The 23467-nt window shown below is 39.6% G+C and overlaps 7 protein-coding genes across 9 annotated transcripts; 5 read left to right on the top strand and 2 right to left on the bottom strand.

Annotated features, from left to right (window-relative positions):
• The first annotated feature begins 894 nt into the window (after nt 1-894).
• LOC112176618 (single-stranded DNA-binding protein, mitochondrial) lies at nt 895-2715 on the top strand. The gene is made up of 4 exons (XM_024314643.2): nt 895-1212; nt 1336-1562; nt 2288-2388; nt 2502-2715. Exons 1-4 carry the CDS (start codon nt 949-951, stop codon nt 2576-2578), a joined length of 669 nt encoding a protein of 222 aa, XP_024170411.1. The 5' UTR covers nt 895-948; the 3' UTR covers nt 2579-2715.
• Nucleotides 2716-2827: 112 nt separating this feature from the next.
• On the top strand, nt 2828-4417 carry LOC112176617 (peptidyl-prolyl cis-trans isomerase CYP26-2, chloroplastic). Its single transcript, XM_024314640.2, has 2 exons — nt 2828-3858; nt 4169-4417. The coding sequence occupies exons 1-2, from the start codon at nt 2966-2968 to the stop codon at nt 4269-4271; spliced, it is 996 nt and encodes a 331-aa protein (XP_024170408.1). The 5' UTR covers nt 2828-2965; the 3' UTR covers nt 4272-4417.
• Nucleotides 3920-8472, bottom strand: LOC112176616. The gene is made up of 7 exons (XM_024314639.2): nt 8313-8472; nt 7889-8102; nt 7344-7467; nt 6886-7223; nt 5614-6577; nt 4897-5075; nt 3920-4728 (listed from the first exon to the last, which is right to left on the bottom strand). Exons 1-7 carry the CDS (start codon nt 8396-8398, stop codon nt 4630-4632), a joined length of 2004 nt encoding a protein of 667 aa, XP_024170407.1. The 5' UTR covers nt 8399-8472; the 3' UTR covers nt 3920-4629.
• A 1127-nt stretch (nt 8473-9599) lies between these two features.
• LOC112177289 (piriformospora indica-insensitive protein 2) lies at nt 9600-10960 on the top strand. Its single transcript, XM_040511868.1, has 2 exons — nt 9600-9713; nt 9809-10960. The coding sequence occupies exons 1-2, from the start codon at nt 9603-9605 to the stop codon at nt 10889-10891; spliced, it is 1194 nt and encodes a 397-aa protein (XP_040367802.1). The 5' UTR covers nt 9600-9602; the 3' UTR covers nt 10892-10960.
• A 522-nt stretch (nt 10961-11482) lies between these two features.
• Nucleotides 11483-12463, top strand: LOC121048769 (mavicyanin-like). The gene is made up of 2 exons (XM_040511870.1): nt 11483-11778; nt 11891-12463. Exons 1-2 carry the CDS (start codon nt 11604-11606, stop codon nt 12214-12216), a joined length of 501 nt encoding a protein of 166 aa, XP_040367804.1. The 5' UTR covers nt 11483-11603; the 3' UTR covers nt 12217-12463.
• A 152-nt stretch (nt 12464-12615) lies between these two features.
• On the bottom strand, nt 12616-16936 carry LOC112179988 (DEAD-box ATP-dependent RNA helicase 51). Its single transcript, XM_024318469.2, has 12 exons — nt 16427-16936; nt 16152-16337; nt 15556-15741; nt 15227-15310; nt 14690-14731; nt 14403-14474; nt 13978-14277; nt 13778-13816; nt 13571-13675; nt 13367-13435; nt 13158-13283; nt 12616-13026 (listed from the first exon to the last, which is right to left on the bottom strand). Exons 1-12 carry the CDS (start codon nt 16853-16855, stop codon nt 12841-12843), a joined length of 1824 nt encoding a protein of 607 aa, XP_024174237.1. The 5' UTR covers nt 16856-16936; the 3' UTR covers nt 12616-12840.
• Nucleotides 16937-18521: 1585 nt separating this feature from the next.
• On the top strand, nt 18522-23357 carry LOC112175535 (kinesin-like protein KIN-8A). 3 transcript variants are annotated; one of them, XM_024313211.2, is made up of 7 exons: nt 18522-19638; nt 20190-20463; nt 20935-20985; nt 21096-21188; nt 21276-21641; nt 21970-22656; nt 22845-23357. In XM_024313211.2, the coding sequence occupies exons 1-7, from the start codon at nt 18794-18796 to the stop codon at nt 22938-22940; spliced, it is 2412 nt and encodes an 803-aa protein (XP_024168979.1). In that variant the 5' UTR covers nt 18522-18793; the 3' UTR covers nt 22941-23357. The 3 variants fall into 3 exon arrangements, with proteins under 3 accessions (XP_024168979.1, XP_024168982.1, XP_024168981.1); XM_024313214.2 differs by having other exon boundaries at nt 18523-19638; nt 22911-23357; XM_024313213.2 differs by having other exon boundaries at nt 18525-19638; nt 22907-23355.
• Nucleotides 23358-23467: the final 110 nt, after the last annotated feature.

Below are 23467 nucleotides of genomic sequence, written 5' to 3'. Positions count from 1 at the left end.
ACGATTTAGCGTACAATCAATGCAATTGCATTGACAAAGATACCGGTGTTTTTTATATGCAAGAGACAAAAGTAATTTAGAAGAAATTTCATACTCTTCTAAATTCGCATTTGAACATTCAACTAAGTTTATGAGTGCCTAATTAATTTCTTCTAAATTCGCATTTGAACATTCAACTAAGTTTATGAGTGCCTAATTAATTTTGTTGTTATAACATGTTCTCGATCAAAGTCTCAATTATAGTATTGATATTTTGGACAAAATTATATATTCTGTTAAAGTATCAATTCGATAACCACGTGGTGTAGTGTGTTGGTCGAGCGGCCTAGTTTGGAACCCCCAAGTCTAGCATTCGAATCCTAGCTCCACCCTGTGACCAACAGATTTGAGGGACCTAGGTTGATTAAACACCAAGGTTCTTGCGTCTGCGGTGAAGTGATTAGTCTGGTTACGCTGTCATACACTGCATGAGGGTGTGTGTGTGTGTTTACTATTGTCATCCAAACCTAAAAAAAAAAAAAAAAAAGTATCAATTCGATCTTGTTTGAAACATTAGTAGTTTTTAGGGAAGTGGAATTCACACCCCACATTTTACAATCCACATTCCATGTTTTTTTTTTTTTTAAGTACTTATTAACGTCACATATTTTACATTCCCCACTACAAAAAAAAATTACACTCTATTTTTTATTCTATTTAACCGTCGAATCTCTTTTTGATTCTATTTTCATCTATATAACAGAGTTCTGAATTAATTTTTCAGCTCGAAATAGTTGAGACCCACTGTTAAAAATGATTGGCTCTCTCACTTGCAAATCCAAACAGAGGCCCAACAATAATGGGCTCGGGTCAAAATTTCAGACCCCAAAACCCATTTCTCACCACCACCAAGGGTTTAAGCTCCCCAAAACCTCCACAAAGCTAGAGCTCCATTTTTGCTGCCTGAAAATGTCAGCCTCCTCCTCCATGGCTTCACTCTCAAGGAGACTACTCCTCTCTCGCTCTCTCTACCACTCAAACCCCAGCACCGTGCTCTCCACGCGCTTCTGCACCACCACCACCACCACCCCCCACGTCACCTCCGACTCAGACGAGCCCATCACCTCGGACCTAGAGTCCGACCCGACCCCATCACAGCCCTCCGCCCCCAACCCGGTCCGCGGTATCTACGATCAGCCGCTCGAGAACGGAGTCGACGTCGGCATTTATAAGGTGCATTTCACGCGCCACCGGGCATTTCCTTCAGTTCAATTTTAGGGTCTAGGGTTTTTGATTGTGCATTTTGTTCAATTTCGATTTTTAGGGTTTAGCGTTTTAATTGTTGTTGGGTAGTAGGCGATACTGGTGGGGCAGGTGGGGCAGAGTCCGTTGCAGAAGAGACTGAAGAGCGGGGCGCAGGTGACCATGTTCTCAATTGGGACCGGCGGCATTCGAAACAACCGGAGGCCCTTTGAGACCGAGAACCCGACGGAGTATGCCAACCGCTGTGTGGTTCAGTGGCACAGGGTTTGTGTTTATCCGGAGAGGCTCGGCAAGATTGCGGTGCAGAATGCTTTGCCTGGGTAAGAGAGCTTCTTTCTTTAGCTTTGTTCATGGCACCATTTGTTTTTCGTTCCGATTATCTGTGATTATATGATATGAACACTAAACAGATCATGTTTTACTCTTTTCGGTACAAATAAGAGTGTAATTGAATGGCTGAATGGGCTCTTTCGTGACTAATAGCTCAGTAGCAAGTATTATAGATTTGTAAGAGTAGAAATTTTTTCATTACGACTATTAGGATTGAAATGGGACAGGAGGAACAACGCAGTGGAGATGTGATTAGAGTAATTCAGTAGCAAGATGTAACCATGAAGGCTATGCAATGGGGATGACAGGTTGATGGAGGAGGGTTAGGGGATGTAGCAAATCCATGGAAGCAGAGTTGTTGTGTGAGGTTGTAGTAATATGGAACCTTATGATGAGCATCTGTCGTGGAAATCTATGTGTTGAATTGAAAATATTGCCTCCATTGCTTCATCGGCTTGTGTTCCAAGGTTGCAATGGTTTTTAAATGACCCTGGTTTGTACGGGGCATCATAGGCAAATCATTACATTTTGAGCGTCTTCTGTCATTAATGTCAAGAAAACTTTAATATCCTCTTGCTGCTTCGTCTTCATTTTGATCATGTTCTACTGCTTTCCTTGATTGTGAAATCTTGGTTTTTTTCCTTTGTATTGGAGATTTCTAATGAACTCTTCACCTGGCAATAATGAATTGACGTCGACATTTCCTTTCTTGTAGTTCAATTTTATACTTGGAAGGTAATCTGGAGACCAAAATCTTCACTGACCCAACAACTGGGCTTGTTCGACGAGTTAGAGAGATTGCTATTCGCAGAAATGGTATACCACTTGTCTATTTAAACTTTGTGCTATCAACCTATATTAATTCTTGGTATTTTGCATTTACATTTTCCTTTTTCCTCGTGTTAAATACTCTTTGCTGTAATTTGCAGGTCGCCTTGTGTTTTTGGGTAAAGGAAACGATGCTGAGCCAACAGTAACGGGGCTCAGAGGTGTTGGCTACTTCTGAAAGTTTTGTTCTAAGGCTGTATCAAAGGTTTTAGATGATGAAAGACCAATATTTTAGCTTTTGTAATTAATTGATATTCTGTTCTGGTGCTTCAATTCTTCAATTAATTTAGACCGAGTGAAAGACCAATTAATTTATCCTGATGTGGTAAACGTTTTCTTACTACTCTGGGTTCTCAAAATCATATGCTGGGTCCCCAGGGTTGGCCTGGTTTTTAACTGCCACAAAAATGAGGCATTCCAATGCATTTGGATAGGCTTTGGATCTTTCTTATCCACAAAATCTCAACACCCAAAAGGTAGAGGAAACGGAGCTCATAGTATCAGAGTGGTTCTCTGGCCAAAATTTCATATTAACTATACCCAGGGAAAAACAGACTCCTTCGCCATGTTACAAATCCCAAAATTCTTGCAGTCCTCCACTCAATGCCTTCATCCTCCGACGCTGCAACCGCCACTACCCATTCTACAAGTCCCAGGTGTACCTACTTCTTCATCTTTTCCTTCCATCAAACAATGCTGTAAGCTATCACGTAGAGAACTTGCAATTCGAAGCAATTCTCTGTTACTTCTCCTCCTGGGCTCGCAGAGCATTGAGGCTTTTCTACCGTCTAAAGCAGAGGCCGAGGAGGATGTGGTTGATGCCGGTAGCAATGCACAAGAACAAAGTTCAAACGCTACTCCTACTTGCGGTGATAAGAGCCCAACAAAGCGTGCATTTCTTGATATATCAATTGACGGAGCGCCTGTTGGCCGCATTGTCATCGGGATACAGGAAGATGATGCTCCTGTTGGGGCTGCTCGATTTCGTAATCTTGTCAGTGGAGCTGCTGGGGTGAGCTACAGAAGGAAAGAGTTTGTTAAAATTACGCCAAATTATGTGCAACATGGTGGTGTGAGATCTTATGGTGTAGATGCTGAGCTCGCAAAGAGCACAGGAAGCAGTTTGGAAGTTGATAAGCTCACTGAAGAGTGGGAGAGTTTGTATGAAAAATGTCCAGGCATCAAGAACAAGGCTGGCACTGTGGGGATTATTGTGAGAGACCCTTCAAAACCACCGCCGAAAATCAAGCTGGTTGCGCGGAAAGGGAAGCTGGAGATTGATCAAGAGGAGGTTGGTACGGCCCCTAACGGAACAGAGTTTGTGATTTCTACCAAAGATTCACCTGAGCTCGATGCTTCGACTTTGGTGGTTGGAAGAGTTTTGGAAGGTATGGAGGTCGTGGAGAGGCTTGGCCAGGTGAAAACCGTGCAAGAGAACACTAGTTCGCCTTATTTTAGGTGAGTGCTTTAACTCTATATCTCCATATATGCAAACACATGTTATACCACAACTCTTTTATATGGAAAATCCTATGAAGACATATGACCATTTCCATTGTTCGCATACACTGATATAACACTCGTAACTAGTCCGAGTGATCAAAATTAGTGTTTTACGACCTTGTCAAAACAAATACAGGAATTAACGAAGCAGAGTACAATCACATAAGGATAAAATCATCTGCAGCTTCTTATACTTCAATCCTCCTAGAGTTCCTTCCACCATTGTGATGATATACACTAAAAGCAGGTGCTGTTTTATTGGCAGGGTGGCCAAGCTGATAGGAGATAAGAGAGCTGTCGTCGCAGAAAGAGGATTCAACCGCCCTTACGCCAAGGTAGTTGTCACAAACTGTGGCCTGATACAGTAAAAGAACACTTTCCCAGCCTTTTTCTTGTTCTACATTTTTGTAAGAGAGTCAGAGACACTTCCAGGCGATACATCTAATCTTGTAATAGTCCAATCAGCTTCAATCCCTCAAAAACCTAAATACCATGTTTCTTCAAATAGTAAGTTGCTTAATCAACCAGGTGAATGCTATAGTTTGATGTCTTCAGTGCTGGAGCTGCACTTTGGCAGTAGAGGTATCAAAGGAAAGTCACAGGTCTAATCTTGTACTATGACTACAACAACTTTAAGGCTTCGAATGGGAATGCTACTGTCCACTTCAATATCATAATCACAACACTCCTGGACCTGCTTGGAGATCCTTTTACAAGACCAATCAGCTATTGTTGAGGACTCCGAGTTGTTAAAACTGTGGGCTTCATTCTTTTCGGAGATGGAGACATGAAAAGATTTCTTATTGAAGTAATGGGGTCATCAACCTGTACAAATGATCGCAGGCTAAATGATTATTCTCTTCAGGAAAAAGTTATACAACCATAAACAAACCCAAAATATACATGCAAAACACAGAGACAACATGCTTGCAAACATGCATGCATTTGTTACAAAGGCTTTAATAGTACAGTATAAGTTGGCTTCACAAATACCTTGATTATGGATGCAGATGAAGGAGAACACCCATCTTGACGTTGTAAAGCTGAGAGTGTTTGTTTCCATCCAGGTGCTCCATTACCTGTTGATGCAATCCAGGGGCAGAAATGTCTATGCTGCTTAATAGAATCAAACTCCATCGTGCCACCTGGGGATGCATGCCTTAGATCTTTCCCTAGAAGAATAGACAAAGAAAATCAATTACACCCATTTTTCTGATGAAATACAAAAAGTCAATGAGGGAGTATAGATGGATTAATCGCCTCATATAAAAAAGCAATGCTTCTAAGTGTCATGACTCATGAGGTATATCCAGATAAAACAAAAACTTGGACAGGAAAAGTTTTTGTTCACAGATTGACTTAGTTTGCTTACATGGTTTTCACTTTCCAGAAAGATACCTTATCAATGTGTCTTACTACCAGGTTGTGGTACTAAATTCAACTCAAAAAGAACCTATAAATTTTTAGCCATCAGGTTAAAGAGTCTTCTAACATTGCAGTTGACCACCATACTTAGTAAGCCGTCAGCTAACATCAGCCAACATTTATATGTCGATTACCTCAATTAATGAGTAAAACAAGTAAGAATGCTAAAACAGTTGGGACAAGTATAATACAAGTTAAATTTCTAATTCAAGCCAAGAATAATAACATCCATGCATTCTACTGGTCAAATAATAATACAGGCTCCCATGCAAATAAAATGCTTACCAGTATTGCAGGCCACAAGTTCATTGTTTACAGGAATCTGCAGTTTCTCTTGACGAACTTCATGGTTTGAGGTGCAATGGGTAACTGCACTGGCTTCCAAGCTAGATGGAGCACATGGAGACTCTTGAGACTGCCTGTGTTCCACAACTGTTCCTGAATCTAACAAATCTCCATTGCTAGAAGCCATCACCAGCAAGTTATTGTTGTCTTCGCCGCCTTTATATGTGTTATTGGCATCACGGGCTGTGGAATGACCAGGGTCACTGACTTCTGAATTCTCCAATCCAACATTTTCTGCATTTTCTAGGTAACATTCTCCCCCCTGAAGCAAATTCTCTTTTTGGGATCCAGATTGCATGTCTTCTTGGCTAAAAGATAAACATTCTCTGAATTCAGAATTATATGAAAACTGAGCTCTTAAATTCTGGCCAATAACAGGTAAGGAAATCTTTGCTTTAAAGTTCTGTTTTGTTGGTGTGGGACCCCCTGCAATTGTCAAATTTAAATTTGAAAATCTATTCTTTGACGCTGTTGCACCATCTGAGCCAGCACTTACCACATCTGTCCTATTGCCAAGATGACTTTCAGTGCTTGAATCATGGGTTCCAAGATGAGTTTCAGAATTTTCTTCTGCATATCCAACTAATTGAAATAATTCAACAGGCCGTGGAACGGTAGTGAAAGCCCATAATCCAACACTAGCTCCACAAAGCTTGCAATCTAAAACCACAGAATTGGATTCAGACTGTAGAGCACTAGAACTGCTGAAAGTTTCATTTGCCTCAATTAGGTCATGATTACTGGCATATTGCACACTGATGATAGGATATTGGCTGTTAGCAGTTAAATGAGATGAACTCAAAACATTTGCCTTAGGTGTAGACTGATTCAACCTCTTCTCAGAGTCGACAATATAAGGTAGTGAGCGAGGTTCCCAACCGCATAAGCTTATAAGCTTCTGTGCCTGCATAAATACTTCAAAACATCATTTGTCCGCTTAAGAAAGCAAGAATGCTATAAAATCTGTAGGACGAAGGAAAAATTGTTTAATTGGAGTAAGAAGATCAGAATTAACCAGAGTGATGCGCACATAACTACAATATGCCAATGAAGAAAGCACAAATAAAAATCATTGGAAAGTAAAAGGACTCACATATCTCAATAAAAGTAAATAATTAGCAATGACTAACTTGATATTTATATATGAAGATTTCCAACACAACACGCAAAACAATTCGGACTGTTAGATGTGCAATAGTATAATCACCAAACCTGATAATACAACTTAGCAGACTCTGCACTGCCTTCATCATCAGAGTGTTCTATTCTAGAAATTTCAGTAGACCCATTGCCAAAAAATATCGAAGACTGTCCAAGAAATTGATCAAGCTGAGGGCTTTTCATGTACTCAATGGCTGAAGAAGATATCACAGGAAGAACTGGAAGTTGTAAAATCGCAGAGCAGCGCTCTCTAAATTTATCCACTAAAACTGGAGGTGGTGTAGGCGGGAACTCTGCCAGCATTTCATCACAGGCATTGTCAATCCATGGACAAAGCATTTTATGTCCATTGTCTAGCTTTAAACTAAATACCAAAGCTGCCTTCTCAACTGAAAAAAGAAGACAGGAAATAGCCTTTGTTTAGTATGTACATAACCAAATATTGCTGCATAACTTACAGCACCGGTTTAATTGTTAGAATACTTAGCATAAAGAGTAACATAACATGCCTTGCTGCTGATTCCAAGATGACGGAGTAGAAAACAGGACGCGTGCCCTGCATGACTCACAGGCTATTGTATCCACATCTATGTTGACCCAACCTCTCCTGGCACAATTTAAAGCACTTACCACCTGTTAAAAATTGGAGATATTATCATCCAGCCAAAAACAATGAAGTATCAAATATCACTTCACCAAAAGTAAAACATATAGCCTTAAGACACCTAATAAAAGTGGGGAAAATGGACTTAGTCGTATCCTACTGATATCAACACGCAATGGGAGTTCAGATTAGAGGACGAAGAGGTTCCATAGTACTTGTTCAAAGAAGCAGTTTATCAAACTATAACCGTCTCCTCTATGTGAAGCTCAGTTTGACATATAGTCAAAAACAAACTAAACAACCGAATATGTCTGAATTGTGACTTTGATTCCTGGTCTTACAACACAAACTTTGAGCCAGGTGCAGCATTACCAAAACAAACCATACACTTTCTCTATCGCAAAGTACCACATTCCGAGCCTAATTCTGATTGCATGACATAATCCTAACCTTGGGCTTCGCAAACCAAGTCATGGACTTGAATGTAGCTACTCTCCTCATAAGATCCCCTCGGTCCCACGGCCTACACACCGGAGGCTGAGACGGTGAAGCCGGAGCTGAGCAATGCCGAAACCCCTGCTCTCTAACACCTCTCCATTTCGGCTCCACCAGCGCCAACGCAGAAGACGGATGCGCTCGCTTTTTACCCCTCGATGCTTCTACACTGTTCAAACAAAAACGAAACTCATATAATTTACCTAAAGTTAAATTTTCTTCATATGCAACAATACGCTAGCTAGCTATCACAAAATTCATATATAGATTTTTTTTCTAAAACAATAACTAAAACTGAGGCGGCGATTCTGTGAGCTCCGGCGGAGCCTCAGAAACCTAAAAAATTGTGTGCAGGGAGGAAAGCGAAAGGGTAACGAACCTGGAAGTGGAGGTCGGTGAAGGTTTGGGAGCGTAGAAGAGCTTGTCCATGACGGAATTGAACCTCTTCTCGGAATCTTTCGCCATTGTTTTAGAGTTTTGAGAGAGAAACTCAGCTGCTCAAGATAGCATTTCGACTCGTCTAGAAATGGGCTATGAGATCTTGGGCAGGTGCCCCAAGCCTTACCGACCCAGCTCATCTAAAGATGGGCCAGCAGATATTATTGGACCTGGTTTCTATGGGCCTTACTCAAATTTTATTGTTTTCTGACTTTAGAAAATTGTAAAAACAAAGGAGGGAATTTTTGAGTTTCATTGATTCGAAAAGTATTTTAAAATTATTATATGAGGGTGAGAAAATTATTCTGACAAACTAAAAAGATGTGATTTTGGTTATTGTGCCATAGTCCACAGTATGGCGTAAAAATCATGGTTCTGAGAAAGTTTAATTATTATTTTTTTTTTTAAGTTATGGGGTCTAGTTTTTCTGCGATTTGAATTATTGTTTTTCTTTAAATTACCAACAAGAGCCTAAGTAATAGGTTAAAAACTTATAGCCGTGGAATATATCGGCAAAACTACATATTTGGGAACTTGCCAAAGTACGTAGTAGGAAATGACATGAGAAGTAGTAGGCCTGCACTTTGCTTTATAATAAGCTTCCACTTTTACAGTTCTAATTAGATGACTAGCTAGCCATGCTTACCATCCTTGCATTCATTTAATTTCATGCACATGCCTGCCTGTTCTAATATTAATAGACTTTTCTGCAGCATTCCTGCAAAAACCATTGCTGAAAATTCTGCTTTGAATTCATAACACATAATCCTTTAATCCAGCCCAGATCGACTACAAAGCTGGTCTAGTCTACTCCACTTGTTTCTTCTTTTTTGGTAATTAACTTTTGCAAGTCTTCACCATAAAACCATAAATTCCACAATTATTTTACTGCAGCCTATACTAGCTATATATATGTATGTAGTCTGTAACCCTCCTAATCCTATGTATACTCCTTTTCATAAGCCATAAATAATTAGCTGACTCCCAACTGCTCTCATATCTATTATTGTTGATATTGCTGTTGTTCCTTAACTACAAATCATTCTAAAACAGACCCTTTCATTCTAAACTTGCTTGCTTCAATTCTCTTTGTGAAGCATTTTGTGAAGAAGCGCTTCTTCATTTTGTACTAGTTGTACCAGCCATGAAGCGTTTTGTTCTGTTATTGTTCTTCTGGTGCAGCGCCTTTTTTGTATTGCTTGTAGTACAAGCAGACCCTTCAATTTCACCTATGCAGGAAAAAGAGCAACAAGCCCTTTACTCTACTATCCAAGGCTTTGTGGGGAACTGGTGGAATGGTTCAGATCTCTATCCAGATCCTTGTGGCTGGACTCCGATACAGGTAATTATTCAAATCTTGACATAGTACTCAAATTACAATGTTTAAATTGAACCCTCTATTAAGAAACTCATAAATGATGTATTGGTTATGCACAGGGAGTTTATTGTGATCTCTACAATGGTTTCTGGTATGTTGCTGTTATAAACATTGGGCCGCTTTATGACAACTATCTTCCTTGCACCCCAAATGCAGAATTTTCACATTACCTATTCAAGCTCAAGCACTTAAAGGTCCTCTCATTCTTCAATTGCTTCCTCTCGCCAATTACAATTTCCCATTTAAACTGGGAAAGGCTTTCAAACAGTATAGAATCCTTGGAGTTTCGATCAAACCCAGGTCTCATTGGGAGAATTCCGAACACTTTTGGTTACCTTACAAAGCTGCAATCTCTAGTGCTGCTACAAAATGGGTTACAAGGCAAGTTGCCTAATCAAATGGGCAATCTAGTGAACTTGAGGCGTCTTGTCCTAGCAGGAAACAATCTTTCTGGTAAGATTCCAGTAAGTCTTGGAAGATTGACTAAGCTTTTAATACTTGATGCAAGCAGAAACAAGCTATCTGGTTCATTACCTCTGACTTTTGGATCTTTGATTTCACTTCTAAAGCTTGATTTAAGCAACAATATGATAGAGGGGAAGTTTCCTGTAGAGCTTGGAAGGCTAAAAAGTCTCACACTATTAGATCTTGGAAGTAACAAAATTTCAGGTGGCTTGGTCCAGTCACTTCAAGAAATGGTTTCTTTGAAAGAATTGGTGATATCCAACAATCCAATTGGGGGTGGCCTCGTCAGAATTCAGTGGCATAATCTACACAAGCTGGAAATTTTGGACCTTTCAAGCACATTTTTGACAGGGCACATTCCTAAGTCCTTGGCAGAAATGAAAAGACTAAGGTTTTTGGGGCTCAACAATAACAATCTCTCAGGAAGAATATCTCCAATGCTGGAATCTCTGCCTTGCATTGGTGCTCTTTACCTCTATGGAAACAATTTCACAGGAGAAGTTAAATTCTCAGAAGGGTTCTATTGGAAAATGGGGAGGCGATTTGGAGCTTGGAACAACCCGAATCTATGTTACCGAGCTGAATCAAGTTCACCACAGTATGTTCCTTATGGGGTAAAACCATGCCAGCAAGAAACAGCTATTTCCTCTTATAATTTTCCAAATTCCAAATTATAGTATGTTGGTTGTTTTTCTGTTCTTCTTTGAAATGTAACCTTTAGAGATCATAAGCCTCTAACTTGTAACGTTGAATGAAATTAATGAAGTTACTATATTAACTTCTCCCCTGTCAAAAATTGCCCCAAATTATTTCCTCTATAAGCAATTCCTATCATATACTTGTCTATAAAGGAATCAGAATCAAATTTTTTACCCTACATATTTTCTTGTTGTACAACCTATGAACCTGTAAAAGATATTGTTGATTCATTTGTTTGGTCAAAGAGCTTGTTCTGTATTCAGTAGCCCATATGCATATGACTTTACCATGTGATCAAACCAGTACACCAGTGTACGGTGTACCAATTCTGCTTCACCAGTTCTTCAGAGCAGATCAGATTTTTTATTTTATTTCAGAAAACACAGTTTGTTACAAGAATTTACCGGATAAGGTTGTCCTTTATTTACCGCAGCTTGCCATTTGAAAAACAGTTGTACCAAGTCAAAGAGATGGGTTTTTACTCCACAAGCCCCACTACCTCCACTTTTCACTCCCATGAATCCTCACGCATTTCTCTCAGCACTAACAACGAACTTCAACCTCAGCCCTCCTATATAACCCCCCCAAACCTTTACGAACTTCATCTCATTCTTTCAAAGCTAGCTAGAGATCTACAAAAACCCTAAAAAGAGAGAGCTCCCTTCAAAATCCAATAATTTTTCTACTTCCATGGAAACCTCCAAGGTGTTTGTCTTGCTTTTTCTTCTTTCCACCTTCCATTTCCTTGTTGCGACTTGCATCCAGTTTGAAGTTGGAGGGAAGAGTGGATGGGAGGTCCCTAAATCAAAGGATGACTACAACCAATGGGCATCAACAAACCGGTTCAAAGTAAACGACACTGTTCGTAAGTACTAGGGCTTACTACTAGCACAGTAACCCTAACAAGGGCCTGTACACTTTTTCTTGCTTCACATTGCTATTTACTCTTGTAATGTTTTTGTTTCTATGCAACTCAGATTTCAGCTACAAGGAAGACTCGGTGATGGTGGTAACGGAGGACGAGTATGACAAGTGCCATTCGGCACGTCCGATCTTCTTCAACAACAATGGAAACACTGAGTACAAGTTGGCCCGGCCGGGGTTGTTCTACTTCATAAGTGGGGTGAAAGGGCACTGTCCGAGAGGCCAGAAGATGATCATCAAGGTGTTGGAACCGGCGAGCCCTCCTCAGCCTTCTATAGACTCGCAGAAAAAGAATGGTGCTGCTGCAATGGCTGCTGCTGTTTCTTCTGCAACTGTTATGCTTTGCGTTGTGTCATTCCTTGCGGTTTTCCTGTTCTAAGTAATTGTTCTAGTACGTAGAATTCTTAGAATTCTTGGATGAGTAGGTGTATTTTATTTTAGGGAGCAAGACAGACTATTTAACATTATAAGTATTCAACTTATATTTTAAAAATTGGTATATGTTGAAGATGTCATTTTAATTTACTCATAATTTCTAGATGTGATTATTTATCATTAGTTTTCTCATAACTTATTGCGGACAAAATTTTCATGGGTATTAAAATTTTAAAATATATAAATAAAGACACTTTTACCGGTAAATTAGTCAAAATCTCCAACACAGAAAAATAGATAAAATCACATCGTTGCGAAGGAATCTTCGTCGGTACAGAGTCTAGATGAACTACATGTAGACGCAGGATAGACATGAGACATAATACTGTATCCACATGTAAGATACACAATTACACATTCATATGATTTAAGTTTTTTTTTGCTTACCCACATAAGTAGTCAAGAAGACATGTATCATTGTATCAAATACACTAAATAAAAAATTTATAAGGTTTACCGTGTCTCCAATCTCATGATAATTGCTACACTGATTTGTTTCCATCAGCCAAAAGAAAAAGAAATACAAAACTTGTGCAGAATTACTGCAGAGCTGCAGGGCGAGGCTCTCCTAATGTCTCACAAATTGTCTCATGTCATCATCTCCACCTCTTTGCCTTCCATAAGGATTGTTAGGATTGATTCCATGTCGGACTCCATCCACTTTACGCATGTTCTTCCGGAACTTTGATGCACTGCTGTCCAAGTTTAGATTTACCTTCGGTGGATTGGAAAAGCAAAATGAAGAAGCAACTGCCTGTATGAACAACATAGCAATTAAATCAGAATTCCACAAAGTTATTAGAGTTTGAAACATATCCAAGGACTAGAGATGAATTTAGATTTTAGCAATACTTAATTATCGTTGGACAAGAAAACAATAAGTACCTGGAGATCGAGTCGGTGAACGTTAAAGATGTCCTTCATAGAGTGTGAATTATATGCTAATAGATAAGACCTATATGCATCTTTTGCTGCACGGTTCAGATGGTAGTTGTTGGCAACCAACTTCTCCTGCATCGGTCGAAGAAATTTAACTTAAATTTTCATGAAATCAGTTACTATCTAATAATTAACAATAAGGAACAGAAACGTACCAGCTGAGATTGCACATTTTTTAGCTTCTTCTCATTAAATTCGTACTCTTTAACAGGGACTTTTGCTTCCTGAAAACAAAATGAAATATGAAATAGAAAGCAAGTCCCTAAACCTACACGTATTACATAGCTTCCACATAAGACTGAAACGGACAAAGTTAGTAGAGCTTATATTAGGATTCTTTTCATCAGTATGAACCATACCCTCAAATAGCGAAGAAACTGCAACTCTTCAGGAATGAGGAAAAGTAGTGCATTTCCTTTTCCACCTTCCCCACGAGCTGTTCGACCAACCCTGTGGATATATTCCTGCAAGAACCAATCCCATGGTATGCAGTATTCAGCATATGGATTAACAAGATAACAAGAGACCAGAATCAAATAAAGTATGAATAAGAAAAAATATCACACCTTGGGTTCATCTGGAGGATCAAACTGCACAATCCAGTCCTACAAGCACAGAAAGGAAACAGAAGGAAGCTTACAATTTATATGACCGCTCAACACAAACATTTTTAATAAAGAAGCATATTGACATAGCATACTGTTCAATTTTTTTTCCCCTATTGAGATCACAGAGACAACTAAAAAGAGAAGGAAAAAAAACATACCACGGCGGGGATATCCAAGCCACGAGCAGCAACATCAGTACAAAGTAAGATTCCTTTCTCTGCTTTGCAGTAGTCAAAAAAAGTACTTGTCCTCTTCTGCTGCTTTTGCTTTCCATGGATATCAAAGCAATCCACATTAATGTATCTAAGAAGGTCGGAGTGGAATTTCACTGAGTTACAAGAAGAGAAGAAGACCATCACTTTCTTTGATAGATTCTTCGTCAGGAAGGAATATAGGAGAATAAATCTCTTGGCACTTGGCACAAGACAATAGCCTTGTTGCAGCCCTTCATTCGTGACCTGTAGTGCAGACAATCTTGTCAGGTTCTAAAGATTACCACTAAAATACAAGAATAAATAAATCTTTATAAGTATAAAGTGGACTTAATATATGAATATTAATGTGGAATCCAAAAGACCAGTACCTTAGTTCTCCCATCATCCACATCTATATACATAGGCGTTGTCTGGAAGGACAAGCGAGCAAGATCTTCAACCTACAGGTTTAATGGGAAAAGTATTATTATAAGAAGTAAACCACGTAACATATGGGCAGCGCAACCATGCAAAGAAGAGAGAGAAAAACATTTAGACACTACAACACTATGGCAGCAAGTCAAGTTCATAAATTATGCTATAACAATGGAAAATAATGTGGAAAGCAAGAGATTGACTGAATAACTGCTATGAGATAGAGATAAAATGCACAAACCTTCTTAGTCTGGGTTGCAGAAAATAAAGCTGTTTGCCTATTCTGCACATTCAATAGAAACTCGATCAGCTAAAGCATATAACAAGGTGAAAGTCCACTTGTAATTACAGCAAACACCACAAAAGAAAAAAAATCATATAAGTTAATTTGAACTACTGTAGTCCAGGTCCAGCTACTAGAAGAAAACCAGAAACATATGTTGAGTGCTGTATGCATCATGGTTCATACTTGATGTCACTTCTTAAGTGGCAATATCTTTGTGTTGTAAAATACTACACAACTACCCAGTTTGTTCAAATTATTTATCTGTTAAAGAATAAAACAAAATATACTAAGACGGTTAATGCAAGTGATTTGATGCAACAAGACTACAACTAAAACAAGCAGCTGTTTGCCTTATCCCATGAAACCAAGAGAAGTTGATGGAAGCCGGTTAATGCAACAAGACTTCAGCTAAAACAAACAGGCTCAAGATAAACGGTGAAGTAATCATACATGATTAGCATCATCAAGACTTCAACCAATCATATCGTTTACCTTTGGTAGAATGTTAATGATTTGTTTCATTTCTTCCTCAAAGTTTGCTTCCAGTATCCTGTCAGCTTCATCAATGATGAGGCACTACAAACCAAAGAGAATAAAGAAATTAAAAAATTGTCAAATGTTGTGAGGCCATTATAAAGGCTATGTCGTCTTAATCAAAGACATGTCCTTAATCTGACCAAGTTAACTTAAGTAGCAACACAAATTGCATAACATCTCAAAGACTCGAACTACAATTCAGTAAATAGTAAGTCTCACAAGTCAAAAAGTAAACACAAAAAAGAAAAATTGAAACAATACGGCAACAATGATGAAACAAATACCTTCAAGTTCTTATATACAAATCCCTTGGTGTTCTGCAGATGGTCAAGAAGGCGACCAGGAGTTGCAACCAATAGGTTTACTCCTTTTGCAAGACGCTCTGCTTCTCCTCTTCTAGCCGAACCACCAATAACCAAACCAAGAGTCTGCGAGTGATTCTTGAGAAGGTCCTTGGCCACGGCATGGGACTGATTATTCCAACAGTGAATTGGTCAGGACAGAAGTATGAACTTCAAATGCAAATCACCAATTGCAACAACAGATTTTCTTTCTTTCTAACTTGGATTAGACATAAAGCATAATTTCTCACATACACAGGTCAACTTTCTGCAAATACATAGATCATTCTTTCCAAACATTTTGCATTAAATTGAGAAGTTAACTTTCTGATGGCAGAGATATCAGAAGGAACATTATTCACAAAACCCATTTCCAAGACAGGTATAATGATCATGTAGTCCTAGACGTTAAACGAACAAAAGGCAATACCTTCTAACAAGCCCAAATTGGATCAAGCTCGACTACACTAAGAACAAATACCATACCAAACCTAAGTAACTCGTAGTACCATTATTCATTAATAAGCAAGGGTCTTCACCTGTATTGCGAGTTCCCTAGTTGGGCAAATGACAACAACACCAGTTCCATTACGAGGCGAAAAGCTTGCGTTATATAACAACTCCACAGCTGGCACCAGAAAAGCAAGAGTCTTCCCGGACCCTGTCCTTGCAGCTCCAAGGACATCTCTTCCGATCAAAAGCGGTGGGATTGCTCTGGATTGAATCTGCATTCGCAATTTCGAAACCTCATTACTCATTACAAACTACACATTAACAATTAGAAGCTAACAAAATCACAATCACTACTACATACCTGAGTCATGTGCTGAAAGCCCAATTCTTGAATGGCCGAGAAAGTTTTCTCCGATAAATTCAATGAAACAAAGGTCACTGTGCTCATAATCCCAGTCCCCCCACCACTCCTCACCTTCTTCTCTTTCTTCTCTTCCTTCTCTTCCTTCTCCTCTTCCTCTTCTGCATCTTCATCTTCTTCTTCTTTGGTCTCGCTAGGGATTTCAGCCTCTGCTGCTTCCTCCTCTCCCTTCAATTTCTTCGACTTCTTCCTCTTCTTCTCCTTCTTCTTAGCCTGCTCCTCGCCTTCTCCGTTTTCCGCTTCTTCTTCAATTTGAGGCTCCGGTTGCTCTGCAACTTCCGATTCCGATGGCTTCTTCGCTCTGTTTCTCTTGCGCTTCCTCTTCTTCGCGTCGTCCATGGGAGATGCGTGGGAGATTGGGTCGGTCATGGCGACTGGTTCTAGTGTTTTGGCGGGTTAGGGTTTTCGGGTCTCAGAAACGGTGAGAAAGTAGTGATTCTGTGTAGGGTTTGGTCGTTAAACTTAAACCCTAGTTGATCGCCAACGGTCTCGGGTTTGGGCTCGACCCAACAATATGAAATCTGTTTGGGCCTCAAAGCCTGAAACTACTATACTCCCAGCCCATTTTTGGGTTACTCTAATTTTGAACCCCATGACAATGATTGAACTCAGCCCATTTACACTCTGGATTGAACCAACTAGACACTCACTTAGCCCACCATGTAATGTATTGTTGATATTTGAAAATTAGATTGTGATTCGGATCCACTTGTAATGTTTTCAGGTCTGATATTTGAAAACATGTGCAGAAAATAAATAATTAAAAACATGTGATAACATTCGGTGTAGTTTCGGACGATAGCTTAACTCGCAGTTGTACCTCTGTATCTGATTTTTTATATACTATTCTCATAATTTTTCCTTAGGCATTTCTCAAAATGCTTTGAGTTTTTCAAAAGTGAAAACAACAAATGCAATGGCGTGTCTTTGAAGGATTGTTGAGTGGCAATGATGCTACAAAGCTTGAAATTATAGGGAAGTGAGTAGGTGTGAATTGTGTTTGCAACTTCAATATTTCACCAACTTAGTTAATCATACTAGAGATAACTGCAGTCTAAATCAATTACTATGTAATGTGCAGACATAAACATAATTAGAAGAACCCCAGCTCTATTCTTTATATTATTTGGTGCAGGATTCATAGCCATTTGCATTATGCTATTACTTAGTGGCAAATGAATGCCATAGTTTAGCAAATGTGGCACCAACCTCTGCTATATATATCTCGAAAGCTACAAGTCCCTTTTATGATCAAGTTTCATTATGGGAGGGTCAATTGTGCTTAACTTGCGCACTAAGATATGGGAGCATGATCATGACTTGTCAACTCTACTACATGTGCATGAATTTTCATAATTAGGATACTCTAACGGCCTCTCTTAGAAGGCATTTTCATGTAAAATAGGTTACAAAAATATAATCATAGCCAATGCTTGCAATTATGTTCCACTCACTGCAACAAACAAAATCATGCAGATCATAGTCAAATACACGTGGACCAACATAACATCATTTCATTGACCATATAAGATAAACAAAAATATGGTATATAATCTCTTTAAGTCTAATAGTTATAAAAATTTTGTGATTTCAGGTGCGCAGTCTTAATTTAAAAAAATAATCAATATTATCGCATCACATATCATAAAATAATATATTTTCACGTGCTCATCATTAAATTAGTAGATTATCCATTAAACACCATAAAAAGATGGATCTAAACCCCTTGATTCATGAAGTAATTGTTTGATACTTACATCAATGCACAAAAATACAATCCTTTTACTTTATTTTACTACTTTTACTTTAAAAATTCAAAAGAATACGTCTTTAATAATTTCACCTTACAAAAAAGAAGAAGCTTCCACGTGGTTTAAATGGATCCCACAGCTCTCTCCCTACCGGCTAACAAAGTCTGACAACATTTTTGACCGTTACAAATAGATAATTCAAAATTTTCAAAAAGCAATAACCTAATAACCGTACCGCCCCTCCTCTCAATTGCTTCTTCCACTCCAGTCAACCCCAAATTCAAACTAAAGAACCCACTTAACTGGAGCGCAAGTAGCAGAATCTGGAGTGTCAGTATCAACTTTCAAAACCAACACCCAACTCATCTCCCCCAATCCAACGGCTCAAAATCCCCTCCAAACTAAACACCCAAAACCACAATCTTGATCTTCCCAAACTTGTATTTCTGCTCTACAATTCTGGAAAAAGCTTCAGTCTTTCTGAAAATCTATCAGTTTAGTCAACTGGGTCTCCTTCAATTGCTTCTGGGCATGTTCAAAAACTCAAAACCCTAAAATGCCCGTATCAACTCGGTCGCAAAGTGAACGGAAACCCAGGTCGGATCAAGAACAGACCCACTCGAATCTTCTTCCTCTGCGAAACCCACACCATGGATTGAAGGAAAAGATGAAAGCTTTGACTCTACTCTACGAGCAGCAGAAGCAAGCCTCCGCAGCTCTGCGAAACTCGAAGCCCCCGGACCCGTCGGAGCTCCGACTCGGGACCCAGAAGTGTAGAAAAGAAGAGCACGAGTCGGGGCTCCGACCCGGAAGCCGGGTCGTGATGAGAGAGAACAACGCGGTGCACAACTCCGCCGTTACAAGAACCTACGCTCTGCCTCTGCCTCCGGCTCCGGCCCAGTTTCAGGCCCAGGCCCAACGGCAAGCCCACGACGACGCGAAGGAGAATGCGGCGGTCGCCGGAACCACCACCACCGACCGGATTCTCAGCTTCACTTCGCTTCCAAGAAAGGCCAGGTCCTCGACGGCCACGGTGGCGCGGCGGCTCTCCCTCGGCGGAGGAGGAGGTCAGATTTCTCACGTGGCGCCGGAGATGGAGAATGTGCGAGAATTGGAGACGAAATTTGGGGCTTCGGAGACGAAATTGGGGGTATCGGAGACGAAAGTCCCAAATTGTGGGAGCCGGATTATGGTGTTTGTGAGGCTTCGGCCGATGAGCAAGAAGGAGAAGGAGGGGGGTTCTCGGTGCTGTGTGAGGATCGTGAACCGGCGTGACGTGTACTTGACGGAGTTTGCGAACGAGAACGATTATCTGAGGCTGAAGAGGCTGAGGGGACGGCATTTCACGTTTGATGCTTCGTTTCCAGATTCTACTTGTCAGCAGGAAGTTTATTCCACCAGGTCAGTTTTGGGTTTTTTATTTTTGCCTTAAAGTTTTGACCTTGAAGTTTTGGGTGTTCAAATTCTTCATTAGCATCATGAATGTGCTTGTTTTGCTTTAGTTTTACTTGATTGTAGATGTAATTAGGGTTTTGTTGGGTTGGTTAGGAAATTGTTCGTGGTTGTTCATTGAATGAGGAAATAAGAAACAAGGGTAACCCCATTTGGTTATTGAGTGCAGCTATGAAAGAATTGTTAGTAATGCTGTGTGTTGGAAGAGCTGAAATTTCCATATTTGAAACAAGTCATTGTGTGATTTGTGTGGTTTGGAGAAACTTCCATGAACTTGTTCCTTCATTTATCGAGGAAAGTTTAAGAAAAAGGTGCCCATTTTGGTTATTTAGTGCAGCTATGAGAGAATTGTTACTAAAGTTGTGTGTTAGAACTTAGAAGAGCTGAGATTTCCATATTTGAAATAAGTCATTGTGTGATTTGGAAAAAGTTTCACGAACCTGTTCATTCCTTTGATAAGGAAGGCTTTACAAAAAGGGTACACTATTTGTTTTTTTCAGTACAGCTGAGCTTGTGGAAGCAGTTCTGCAGGGGAGGAATGGATCAGTTTTCTGCTATGGTGCCACGGGAGCTGGGAAAACGTACACAATGCTGGGCACTCTGGAGAGTCCGGGAGTGATGGTTTTGGCGATCAAGGACCTCTTTACAAAGATAAGGCAGAGGAGCTGTGATGGAAATCATGCGGTTCATCTGTCCTATCTTGAAGTCTATAATGAAACTGTCAGGGATTTGCTCTCCCCCGGACGGCCTCTGGTTCTTAGAGAAGATAAACAGGTCTGCCTCTCTATCTTGTATCTCACAATAATTTACTTGCCACATTTGGCAGGATAAACAAACTAAAAGCTACTAAGTTCTCTGTAAGTTATGTTGCTGTCATATATAGTGTGTCAAAATTTCCTTAAATACCGCGATGGTTTTACTAACCAGGAAGGATGTAACTGGCTTTTCAGAAATGGAATTTATTCTCTAAAATGTACCAATATTTATTAAGGTCACTCTGAGTAAATGTAAGAGCGATATGCTATTACTCTGAAACAAAGAAACATGTTTTTTGTGCATCTTTTCTCTATAAATGGTAGCTCAATATCTTACATATCCCATTCATATACCTGGAAAAAACTTCTGATACATGCAATAGTTATTTGTTAGCAATAGTTAAAATTCCAAGAAAACTTTTATATTTATTTTTACTTGATACAAATCTTTAGAGTGTGTTAAAGATATTTTTTGAAATGTATATTACAGGGAATGGTGGCAGCCGGTCTTACACAATACAGAGCTTATTCCACCGATGAAGTACGTTTCTAAATTCTAACTCCCCTCTTTAGGTGATTTGGATTTTGATAGGTTAGATATAGGTTTCCAGAAGGTAATATATTTTTTGCTGTTTCTTTGTCTTGTGGCAGGTTATGCAATTGCTTCAGCAGGGAAACCAAAACCGAACTACTGAACCAACTCGCTGTAATGAAACTTCTTCTCGCTCCCATGCTATTTTACAGGTAACAATAGAGCTCTCAAGTCAAAACTTACAATTGTACCATTCAGTTTTTTCTTCTTTCTTTTTTATACCTCTCTTCTGTATCCAGGTTGTGGTTGAATACCAGGTAAGAGATGCTTCTATGAATGTGGTCAACAGAGTAGGCAAGCTTTCACTTATTGATCTTGCCGGGTCCGAGAGAGCCCTTGCCACGGATCAGAGAACAGTAAGATCTATTGAGGGTGCCAATATAAATCGGTCACTCCTAGCACTGAGCAGCTGCATCAATGCTCTCGTGGAGGGAAAGAAGCACATACCTTATCGAAATTCAAAGTTGACCCAACTTCTCAAGGATTCTCTAGGAGGAGATTGTAACACTGTAATGATTGCCAACATCAGCCCATGTAACCTCTCATTTGGTGAAACCCAAAACACCCTTCACTGGGCTGATCGAGCAAAGGAAATTAGGACCAAGGTCAGTCCTCCTTACATATCATTCTTCAATTTCCACTCATTCATTGATGGTGTAAAATGTAGTCATATATCCAACTGTTGAAGTGTCACATGTAATGCTCTATCCTTCTTTTTTTACATTGTGTATTACTCTGCCCATCAGAGAGTTTCATGTCAGTATGTTGCTAGTTTCATTGAACTATCATAAGCAACAGGCATTGGTCTTCGTCTTTCTCAAAATTCCATGCTTGGTTTTCTTCTTTCAACATGTCAGTTCCAAAAGTTGCACTGTAATTTTAATGGCAATTCATAATGATAAAAATAATATTTACCAACTTACACAATTGCAGGCCTCTGAGGTGAACGAGGAAGTAGTGGAAGTACCTGAATCTGAAACTGATCGTGCCAAACTATTACTTGAACTACAGAAAGAGAACCGTGAACTTCGAGTACAACTGGCACGTCATCAACAGAAACTATTAGTTGTCCAAGCACAATCCTTGGCTGCCAATGCATCTCCAACCCCTTCTTCAGCTACCTCTCTCTTGACTCCTCCGTCGTCTGCCCAAGCAAATGAGAAGAGAAAACCCAGACCATCTTTCTTGGCTAGGAATTGTTTCACACCTGAATCCAAAAGAAGAGGGGCTGATGAAGGAGTTAGAGAGCTTCAAAAGACAGTAAAAGCATTAGAAGCAGAAATAGAAAGGATGAAGAAGGATCATACTTCACAGCTAAAGCAGAAGGATAATCTTATTCGTGATCTTTCACGGAAAAGTGACCAAACACCAGCACCAACAGTGGGGAGGGAGGGGACAAAGAGGCTAGTCACAAGGGCTAGCTTGAGACCAAAGGAGCCAAGCACAGGTGAGTTGAAGAGTCCAAGCCATCGTTTCAGGTCACCAGTCCCAACAGCGAAAAAACGAAGCTTTTGGGACATAACAACCGCAAATAGCCCATCAGTTACTACACACAATGGAAGGAAAACTAGAAGTCATGTTATTTGTGAACCACCTGCTGTTCCCTCCATGCTTCTCCAGGTAGTCTAATTTTTCTCATTGTCTTCCCTTAAATACTTTCTGAAAAATGTGTATGGTTTAAAACAGGCCCTCATATGAAACTTCTAAAAATAATTTACAGGACCTATCACTAAAATATCCTCCCATGAAAACATGCTCTCTTTAATCTTTTATGTATGCCTTGTTTCTTTGTTCTGCAACTGATGCAGCTTGCCTATCCATGTTTCTGCTTTGTGATATTTTTTGGACCGCACATCATCAATTATACCAGCCAGGTTTTGCACGACAAAAGCCCGAGCGTCTGAAGTAACACAGGAAGGATGAAGATGAAGGGAAAGAGAAAAGGACTACTTGGAGTTGTCTGCAAAATGGAAAGATTATGGCTATTACCTGGTGGAAATATTATTACTGGGTAGGAGTGGGGCTGCTGTTACTTGTATTTTATGTCATGTGCTGCTGTGATCATAATGGAGTCTGTGTTCATCACATCATTCTTTCTACATACTGTTTCTTCTGTATAGTCAGCAAAACACAGTTCATTAGTTTAATATTTTGTTTCTTCTTCAGAATAATGTGTTACTTATTCCAAGCTCATTTAGAGATCATCAGTGCTCACCCAGATGAATGCATTATTGCTTGTTCTTGTTATTTTAGAAAGAAGAAGCGAGCACATTTTTTACGTTGCAGCATTCAAAATCATGTACGTAAGTGTGTGAGGTCTTTTTTATTTTTTTGGTGGTAAGCTCAAGTTTACATAACGAGCCTTTTTTTCTCAAGTGGGAGTTCAGAAAAGGTTACTAAAAGTAAAAGTGCTTGAGTACTTTTTTTGCTG

The sequence above is a fragment of the Rosa chinensis genome, chromosome 7 (genome assembly GCF_002994745.2).
Source record: "Rosa chinensis cultivar Old Blush chromosome 7, RchiOBHm-V2, whole genome shotgun sequence".
Lineage (NCBI taxonomy): Eukaryota > Viridiplantae > Streptophyta > Magnoliopsida > Rosales > Rosaceae > Rosa > Rosa chinensis.
Note: the sequence above shows the minus strand (reverse complement) of the source record. Positions and strands in the feature narration are given on the sequence as shown.

Bases quoted from the DNA above. Each gene is read 5' to 3' on its own strand.
- LOC112176618 (XM_024314643.2), top strand. From the start codon at position 949: ATGTCAGCCTCCTCCTCCATGGCTTCACTCTCAAGGAGACTACTCCTC. The intron at 1,213-1,335 runs GTGCATTTCACG...GTTGGGTAGTAG, and splicing joins TCGACGTCGGCATTTATAAG to GCGATACTGGTGGGGCAGGT. The intron at 1,563-2,287 runs GTAAGAGAGCTT...CCTTTCTTGTAG, and splicing joins GTGCAGAATGCTTTGCCTGG to TTCAATTTTATACTTGGAAG.
- LOC112176617 (XM_024314640.2), top strand. From the start codon at position 2,966: ATGTTACAAATCCCAAAATTCTTGCAGTCCTCCACTCAATGCCTTCAT. The intron at 3,859-4,168 runs GTGAGTGCTTTA...TTTTATTGGCAG, and splicing joins ACTAGTTCGCCTTATTTTAG to GGTGGCCAAGCTGATAGGAG.
- LOC112176616 (XM_024314639.2), bottom strand. From the start codon at position 8,398: ATGGCGAAAGATTCCGAGAAGAGGTTCAATTCCGTCATGGACAAGCTC. The intron at 7,468-7,888 runs GTTAGGATTATG...AATTTTTAACAG, and splicing joins CTTGGTTTGCGAAGCCCAAG to GTGGTAAGTGCTTTAAATTG. The intron at 5,076-5,613 runs GTAAGCATTTTA...CTATTCTTCTAG, and splicing joins ACTTGTGGCCTGCAATACTG to GGAAAGATCTAAGGCATGCA.
- LOC112177289 (XM_040511868.1), top strand. From the start codon at position 9,603: ATGCAGGAAAAAGAGCAACAAGCCCTTTACTCTACTATCCAAGGCTTT. The intron at 9,714-9,808 runs GTAATTATTCAA...GGTTATGCACAG, and splicing joins GTGGCTGGACTCCGATACAG to GGAGTTTATTGTGATCTCTA.
- LOC121048769 (XM_040511870.1), top strand. From the start codon at position 11,604: ATGGAAACCTCCAAGGTGTTTGTCTTGCTTTTTCTTCTTTCCACCTTC. The intron at 11,779-11,890 runs GTAAGTACTAGG...TATGCAACTCAG, and splicing joins CAAAGTAAACGACACTGTTC to ATTTCAGCTACAAGGAAGAC.
- LOC112179988 (XM_024318469.2), bottom strand. From the start codon at position 16,855: ATGACCGACCCAATCTCCCACGCATCTCCCATGGACGACGCGAAGAAG. The intron at 16,338-16,426 runs GTATGTAGTAGT...TTGCGAATGCAG, and splicing joins GCTTTCAGCACATGACTCAG to ATTCAATCCAGAGCAATCCC. The intron at 15,742-16,151 runs GTGAAGACCCTT...TGGAATAATCAG, and splicing joins CTAGGGAACTCGCAATACAG to TCCCATGCCGTGGCCAAGGA.
- LOC112175535 (XM_024313211.2), top strand. From the start codon at position 18,794: ATGCCCGTATCAACTCGGTCGCAAAGTGAACGGAAACCCAGGTCGGAT. The intron at 19,639-20,189 runs GTCAGTTTTGGG...TGTTTTTTTCAG, and splicing joins CAGGAAGTTTATTCCACCAG to TACAGCTGAGCTTGTGGAAG. The intron at 22,657-22,844 runs GTAGTCTAATTT...CAACTGATGCAG, and splicing joins TTCCCTCCATGCTTCTCCAG to CTTGCCTATCCATGTTTCTG.